The sequence below is a fragment of the Macrobrachium nipponense genome, chromosome 20 (genome assembly GCF_015104395.2).
Source record: "Macrobrachium nipponense isolate FS-2020 chromosome 20, ASM1510439v2, whole genome shotgun sequence".
NCBI lineage: Eukaryota > Metazoa > Arthropoda > Malacostraca > Decapoda > Palaemonidae > Macrobrachium > Macrobrachium nipponense.
In genome coordinates, this window is record NC_061089.1 from 21,750,546 (window position 1) to 21,758,941 (window position 8,396).

The 8,396-nt window shown below is 36.2% G+C and overlaps 1 protein-coding gene across 1 annotated transcript; it reads left to right on the forward strand.

Moving 5' to 3' along the window:
* Positions 1-663: 663 nt before the first annotated feature.
* LOC135223071 (uncharacterized) lies at positions 664-4,686 on the forward strand. The gene is made up of 3 exons (XM_064261582.1): positions 664-786; positions 4,012-4,122; positions 4,293-4,686. The coding sequence occupies exons 2-3, from the start codon at positions 4,017-4,019 to the stop codon at positions 4,670-4,672; spliced, it is 486 nt and encodes a 161-aa protein (XP_064117652.1). The 5' UTR covers positions 664-786; positions 4,012-4,016; the 3' UTR covers positions 4,673-4,686.
* The last annotated feature ends 3,710 nt before the right edge of the window (positions 4,687-8,396 follow it).

The following is an 8,396-nucleotide window of genomic DNA, read 5'->3' on the forward strand; positions in this document are numbered from 1 at the left end:
CCTAAGGAGATCTAATGATTGCTGTGTGGATATTCAACTCTTATGCTGTATACTTAAGATTATTTCTAGATCTGAATATGGCAAAATATTACGTTAATGTAATATCAAATACATAGCAATAGGCCATTATATAAACGTATATCAATTTAAGACATAGGCAACTATTTTAGAAAAACCGGAAATTAGAAATATATATGCATGTACAATACTTCTAAAGTGGTGGCATTTTTTTCAGAAGATGAAATACACTGATAATAAACGAATAAAGGGATGCGACAAAAAAGAAACAAATATAGAAATGTGAGTAATGGTTAAAATATCTTCGTTATCCACCCTTCCCTTGAGGTCTAAACTTTTCGGGAAAAAATTCCATTCCAATGGCCTTCAACCTAGCAATGAAGCGCCAGAAGAAAATCCCTCCCAAGTGCCCAGTGCCACATGCTTTCAGTCCTCTTTTACCTACGAAACCGACTTTTGCATTCCATTGCCAAATTTCCAAAGCGTAATGTTCACGAGTGCGGATGGGACGCGCTTCTGCTACGCGACAGAGATGACCAGAGATTCGGTTTATGATCAAGGACAGACAAACGAATGAATGACTGTCATTTTTGCACTAATAATAGTATTCGGCAATGAGAAAGGGTATGTCCCTCGACGCATGCGCAGAATCTCTAAAAGGTACTGACGGTGGTCATTGTCGAATATATAAACTGCGAGCGGAGGCCCTTGTCTACTGAATCAGGGTGCTCCGACGGGCAGCGGATCTAATCAGCAAAAAGTGACCAGGTAAGCCTTGCACGCATAAACACGCTTCAGGACTTTGTGATGAACTGTAAACAACGCTTGGTGTTTTAATTGGTTTACGTCATTGGAGAGTGATGTAATGATACGTTCTTTACTGTCATTTTGAATTCTCTTAAGACTAATTTGCAATTCACTGAACATACATTGCAATGACGCACTATTTGACTGGTAGGACGAGTTTTGTAGTGATTTTCATATTGGTAACACTTCATCTTAAAACTTCAGGGAAAGTGACTTTTTATGTGACTTAATTACTAAATAATCAGGATTTCAAATGTGGCGTTTGTTATTATCAAGTATGTTGTGCTTTTGTCAATCCAGTGTTCGACCACATCTTTGTCATCTTAAAAAGAGATGAGCCTTTTTTGAATGTTCATTGCAAACAGTTGCCATCCAATGTTATTCATTTACCTTTCTTTTTCGTGAAAAAATAAATAGCTTACTACGGGAATTGAAAAGGCTTGACGTTAGGATATCTGTCGATTTTGATAAGACCAAACCAGTCTCTATTACTCAAAGCTGTCATGGAACATAGCCATGCATACTGCAGCAATAATATGAGAGTTAAATTTGTTCGTATTTCAATCAATTTGCTTTAAAGATTCTATTAAGTTTTTCTGTAACTTTTGTGCAATTGATTTATTAAAGCAAGGTTATTGTTGCCATCCTGAAACAAGTATTTGTTGTGAAGCCAAAAGGCGTTGGTTATTACAATGAAGGCATGGTGTCATTTTTGTCATATGTTTACGTTTGCTCGAGTGTGTCCGCACTCCGATATCTGATCTGAACAACTGATCTATTAGAACAACATGAGGAAATAACCCAAGTTTGCCAGGCTAAGAGGATTGTGCAACTAAAAATCATGTATTACATTAGTTGATTATCTTAAAACTTGTTTCAATTAGTTTTTATTTCCTGATTAATCTTTATTAATCTAAGTGGCCCCTCCCACAAATAAGTATGACTTCGGTTTCATGGGCACTTTAATGAACATCAAAGGCTAATAACAGAAGCCCAGTTTTTGGAAGCATTAATCTAATGACATTTAAAAACTCTTTTTTTATCATTTCAGTGGACCAATGAACTGATAAAATGAAAGTAAAAGTAACAGCCATAGCAGAAACGAGGATTATCATGATCATTCTTAACCGTTACTGCAATGAGTTTGTTTATGATTATTGCCAACTCCGACAAGGTGGCTATGCTCTTTGTCCGGTTTATTTGTCCGCTTGCTAGTCTTTTTTTTTTTGGAGGGGGGCGGGGAGGAAGGGGGGGGGGTTAATTTTACCCAAGGTGAGGCTCTGGCAGGTAACAAAGATTCGTATCCCAATAAAGTAACTTTGAAGTGAAGCGAATTGCTCAGCCCTGTAGGACGGCTGGGTGTTCATGTCATTCCTCTTATTATTATTATTATTATTATTATTATTATTATTATTGGATACGATCATCTCTCTGGAGGTGATAATTTCAAACATAAAGCTAATATAATTTCAGAGTCCTTAGGATACTCCTCATAGCAGATTACGTCTCGTGAGCTAATTCCAGTTTCCTTCGTTTTGGCGGGAACTGTAGAACCGGGAATGACGCTTTGAGTGCTGGTCAATGACATTCACATCTACGCTGAGACCAGAAGATGATCAGATATTCATCTCAAGTAGTGCTAAAAAAAGGATTGTACCATATATATGAAATAAGTCTAAAAGGTCATCAATATGCAAAATTATCTTCCACAAAATAAAAGTTCCATATATGAAAAATTACAAAACAAAAATGCTAAGGTAATAAACAAATCATCACATGCATACCGATAAGTAAGAGAAAAAAATGCTTATCTTAAATACAGTATAAAAAAAAAAAAAAAAAAAAAAAAAAAAAAAAAAAAACAAGAAACAGGAAGTATCAAAACCTGGCACCTCAATAGAAAACGGGTAGCACGCCCCAGTTGATATGAAGCAGATGCTTAAAGAAAACGGCCAACCAAGGTATCTTCGGTGGTGAAGGTTTTATATAATATTATATAATATATATTATATATATATATATATACTATATATATAATATTATATATATCTATATATTATATATATATATAGATATATATAATATATATATATATATAATATATTAATATATATATTTTTTTTTTTTTTTTTTTTTTTTTGTTTTTTTTTTTTGACAATAGGACCCACTTCTCCAAGCAATCTTGTCTAAAGGCTAAAGATCCTAGTAAGCTGCTGATATCCAGGTACGGACAGGGGAGTATTACTCCCGTCGCTATAGAACAAAGGATCTGGCGCACGTAGTACTATCAATGTCATCATCACCTTTGTACTCTTAACTGAATCATAAGCAACTCTAAAATTGAAGAAGAATAAATTCATAACTAGTAATAGCCAAACTGGACATAAGGGCGCAAGCTGCTAAATTGAAATGAGTTACACAAGGGACTGAAGGTCAAGAAACCAATTAACTTAGAGGACTCGTGAAGGATGTACAATGGCCTGTAAATGTTGCAGTCATACTTGTAACCTTCTTGAATGGTTGACACATTGTATAACATCTGCACGGTAGGAAAAAGGCTAATCTCCTGTTAGATTTGTTACCTAGAAATAGCTAATGATATCTTGGGGTCAAGGGATTATGCCAAAAACATTTAATTTCTAGAAAGAAAAAAAATATGCGTTTACGTTTCATCCATATCGGAATTACAATACTCTCAAAATAAATATGCATGGTATTTGCGAAGACCTTTTCAGTGCCAATGGCAATAAGCATGAAGTACCAAGTCGGTACGAAATAAAACCGAACAAAAAAAAAAAAAAATAACAAAGGATAATGAGAAGACTAAATCTAATATTGAAATATTATACCAGCAACATGGTTTTTATTTTAACTAGATAATGATAAAATATGATGGTACAGTACAGAAAAAAGAAAAGAAAAAAAAGAAGAGTAGATATGAAATTCTAAATCAAGGTAACTGAAGGACAGTAGCAATCGTCAAACCACCCAGTTCAAAAAAGATTGATTTCCCCAGATAACTGCGGGGCATTTATTCAAAATGGGCACAGAAGTACGTAATTGGTTTTGCATGCCGTTCCTTAGACCAATATTATTTGTGTTATTGTTTATTAGATTATCATGCCATTACATTGAAGAGGCGCACGAATGACTTACTTAACATTTTATTTCTTCTACTCTCTACAGATAAGATGAAATTCTTAGTAATTGCCTCGCTGTGCTTTGTGGTGGCGCACGGCCAAACAAGGATCCCTCCAAAACCAAACGTTCGCACCCTGCCAGCTGATTCACTAAGAGGTTAGCAAATCTACTTTCCAGTGATACTGATCTCCCTGACATAATCCTAGAACTTTTTGCTGCTGCTCATCTTTCATGATGTTTGTAATCACAACTGAGTAATCACAACTAAAAACCTGTCTTAAAGTAACATGACACCAACTAAACCTTGCCTTCGTTTTACCTCACAGATTTCCCAGGCGCTTGCTTCGGCTCGACCGCCTGCAAGATCTTCAAAGTCGGCGAGTCCTGGCCCCTGGCGCCCTTCTGCGGCAAAGCCTCCTGTCTCAGGGACGGCAACCGCCTCATCGAGAGGGTGGAGGACTGCGGCCTCAAGCCGAAGGAATCTCCCGGATGCAGAGTGGTCAACGAGGCCGACTTAGAGAAGCCTTACCCAGCTTGTTGCCCCGTGTATGAATGCCAAGATGGAGCTTCCCTGCAGTACCCAACCCAGGAGGAGATTCAGGCTGCAGCCAGGGAAGCTGCCGCTAGGAGTGCTGCCGCGGCTGGAGGGCCCGGTCCTCAGCAGGGAGGGGGTGGAAGACCGGCCGCTGGGCCTCCAAGAAATTAAAACTTAGTTCCTTCTCTCTTTGTCTCATTTTCTTAATGAATCGTTGGTGCTCTATTCTTGTCATTATATGGATCATCATCTTTTAATGATCTATTTATTTCTGTTTTTCACTCCTGTCGTATTGTGATATTCTGTTCGTCTTCGATTTCATAGTTCCTATTTGCAGATCAAATGTGAAATGTTACTATTTCATATGAGAGTTCGATGAAATCAACATCCAGTACCTAACTGGATTAGAAATAATTCTACCAATTAAGAGGTTTTAGATCTATTTTTGTGATATTTCATATCTTGCGTCTGATCAAGACTCAAAAAAAAAGACTTAATACTTTGAAAACATAAACAGTTCCTTATCGTTTTAACAAAAACGAAAGAAAAATGTCTTGCAAAGCGTTTTTTTTTTCTCGAAGTTTTTCTGCTTTGATTTTTTCCTAAATTGTTAGAATAAAAAAAATACTGCTTGAAATTTGTTACTGTGTATATCCTCTGAGTCAGCAGTTTTCATTGCTTAGTAAATACCGTTAAGATCTTTTTTATCAAAAAGACGACATAACCTTTGTTGACCAGTTTTGTATGGTCAGCTGTTAGATAGCTATTTCTCCAACTCAGGTTCAAACCCTGACGTAGAGTTTCTTCGTGCCATTCCAGATTTCAGGATGCCGTTTTCCGTTAGAAACTCCATCATAAATATTAGGGAACCGTGATGGTACAAGTTAATTGAATCTCCGTCTAATTCAAGTAGCTCACCCGTTCCGAATTCTCGATACTTTTGTCTTATCACGGGCTAGGAGCAAATATACAATGCCCACTGGAAGACCTGTAATACATAGTAATAAAAACGGAATGGCTTGCACTACCCACTGGAAGGTCTGCAACTCTAAGGTAATGGAGTATAACACCTGAAGGAAAAGAAGTAATAAACTGGAAAAAGAAGCTTGGGATAAAGAGAGGGACAGAATCTCCTGGGATGTTAGCTCTTTAAACCTGCATTGACAATTCACGAATACTTAAGTCAAAGGAGAAGTGATTGCGTCAGTTAATGAATACTTATGCCGTTAACATTGGAATTCATTTATGATTTTATCCGTATATGTCGCCTACCCCTACTATAAAAGCTGACCCGTCAACGATGCCCATTCAGAACATCCCTTCTAACGTCCAGATTATGGCCAGGGAGATGGCCGAAACATGTCGACATTAGAGAAAATACATTTATGATAAGAAAATACCATATTAACGATTTTGTAGCGGAGATCACCATCTACAACCCCGTTGGAGTCTCCGAATATATATTAAACTACACACACACACACACACACACACACACATATAGATATTATATATAATATATTATATATATATATATATATATATATATATATATATATATAAAGGTTTTTGCCACGAAGGAAAATTGAAAAGCGAGATAGCCGAGAACTTTCGGTCTAACACGACCCTTTACTAAGGCATAAACTGAACATACAGAGGCAAATACATAGTAAAAGTAGGATTAATATCCAAACTGACATTACAAGATTAGCAATAAGGTCGATTTCACTCTATAGAAAACGAGGAAACGCCTGAGGGCAAGATTAACGATTTTAGGCAGCCACTCCTTGGAGGAGCAAAACGCGTGGTTAACAGATGATTCATCCAGAAAACAATACATTTTGAAAAAACAAAGAGGCATATACAACATATTACCATGAAATTTACAAAAATGTTCCCAAAAAATTATTGAAAAGACGAAAAAAGATATAAATACATCGAGCAAGATATATATATATATATATATATATATATATTAATATATATATATATATATATATATATATATATATATATAGATTAATATATATATATATATATAAATATAATATAGATCGAGAGGACTCGATCTCTCGATTCTGCAGAATCTCGAGAGAGAGAGAGAGCTTGAGACGCGAGGAGAGAGAGAGAGCGAGAGAGCAGAGAGAGAGAGAGAGAGAGAAATAATAACTATATACATGTGGGACTAATTAATTAGTAGTTCATTTATTTTAAGGTCCTTCATAAACAGTTTGCAAATATATGGGTCCAAATGGTACAATCCCAGACTAAAATTTAGGTTGTTTTTATAAGTGATTTGTATAATTGCACTGAATGCCAGATCCGACACGACTCCGCAAAACATTTTAGTCACGCAAAGGTATTAAAAAGAAACATTTTGGCTTAGAAAACACGTTAATCTTCTTTATGAAATGAAAAGGAGCGTTTTTGAAAAGTTTTACATTTAAATGAATAATGTTGAATGTAAGTAGGTTTCGTAGGCAAACCTGGTTTCAGAATGGAATGAAACATAATGAATGAAACACGCAACATAAGGAATTTGGATTTTGCAGACCACCGGGCGGCCATCTTAGAAAATGGCCGTCATGCCTTAATCTCATCTCTTCGGGACATTTTCCCTTTAGAATTATTCTTTGCGATCGATTTTTTATCCAAAATTCCTTCCTGTATTACCGAATGTAAGATTTGAACTTCCGCTCTCCTAACCCGCTCCCCACCCAAAAAAGAAAAAGAGAAAGGAAATCCGTGAAAGGATCCATATCACGAGCAAACAAACAAAAAATTTATGTAAAGCAATTCAAGACAGTTAAGCAATAGTTAACACAAAACACTTGAAATAACTCCAAGGATATGTAACAATAAGCAGCAGATAGTGAGAAGCACTCTCAGCATATAAATGAGAATTTAAGACATGGAAATAACCGCTTTGATGAATTTTCAAGTATATGAAGAATAGTCCAGGAAATGCGACTGAAAAATCAATACTATTAATTCCATTTTTTAATGCGTAATATATGGAAAAGAATTCAAATCATATGAAAATGGACCCAAACACGTGTAAGATTCCTGCAACATTAAGATGAGCAGTGAATAGTTTCAAATGAAGAATTAAATTAATGCACTTTAAAATAACGGCAACAATATTTTAATAGCTTCCGAGCTCATAGAAATATTTCAGTGATTCAGACCTCAATATTCCCATCGAACAAAATACTCATAAAATGCTGACAATATCTTGTTGAAGAATTTATATGCTTTTCACAATAAACACTGCTCTCTCTCTCTCTCTCTCTCTCTCTCTCTCTCTCTCATATGTGTATCTATATATATATATATATATATATATATATATATATATATATATATATATATATATATATATATATATAAAACAGGATCGCTTATAATACATATATTCATGCGCGCACACACACACACACATATGTATAAAGTATACTGTATATTCACGCGCTAGGGCACGAGGTGTTCATGTGCGTAATAATGTCGAACAGAGGTCCTCATCCATGGTAATAATCCAGGGCGAGAACGACCATTCAAGCAGTCTCCGGTTCGATCTTGTTCTGCATCGTTTTTTAGAGAGGAGGTTAAGGACAGGGGGGCGTTGGAAGCGGTGGTGAGGGGTATTGGCAGGGGAGCCTCCCCGGCATAATCTCTTTTTCGCGAGTGAGGGTTCTTCGTAAGCGGTGGTTTTTCTCGTGTTGCCACACACTTCTTGGAAACAAAGTGCCAGGGGTTGCCATGAGCACTCATATATTACGGCACAAATTACATACTCTGTGATTGTAACTGACCGTTGTGTTCTGCCGTGATAGCTCTCGAAGTGAAGGGGAAATAAACCCTAAAATGAGAGCATTCATGAAAGGTACACGGAAAT

Bases quoted from the DNA above. Each gene is read 5' to 3' on its own strand.
- LOC135223071 (XM_064261582.1), top strand. From the start codon at position 4,017: ATGAAATTCTTAGTAATTGCCTCGCTGTGCTTTGTGGTGGCGCACGGC. The intron at 4,123-4,292 runs GTTAGCAAATCT...TTTACCTCACAG, and splicing joins GCCAGCTGATTCACTAAGAG to ATTTCCCAGGCGCTTGCTTC.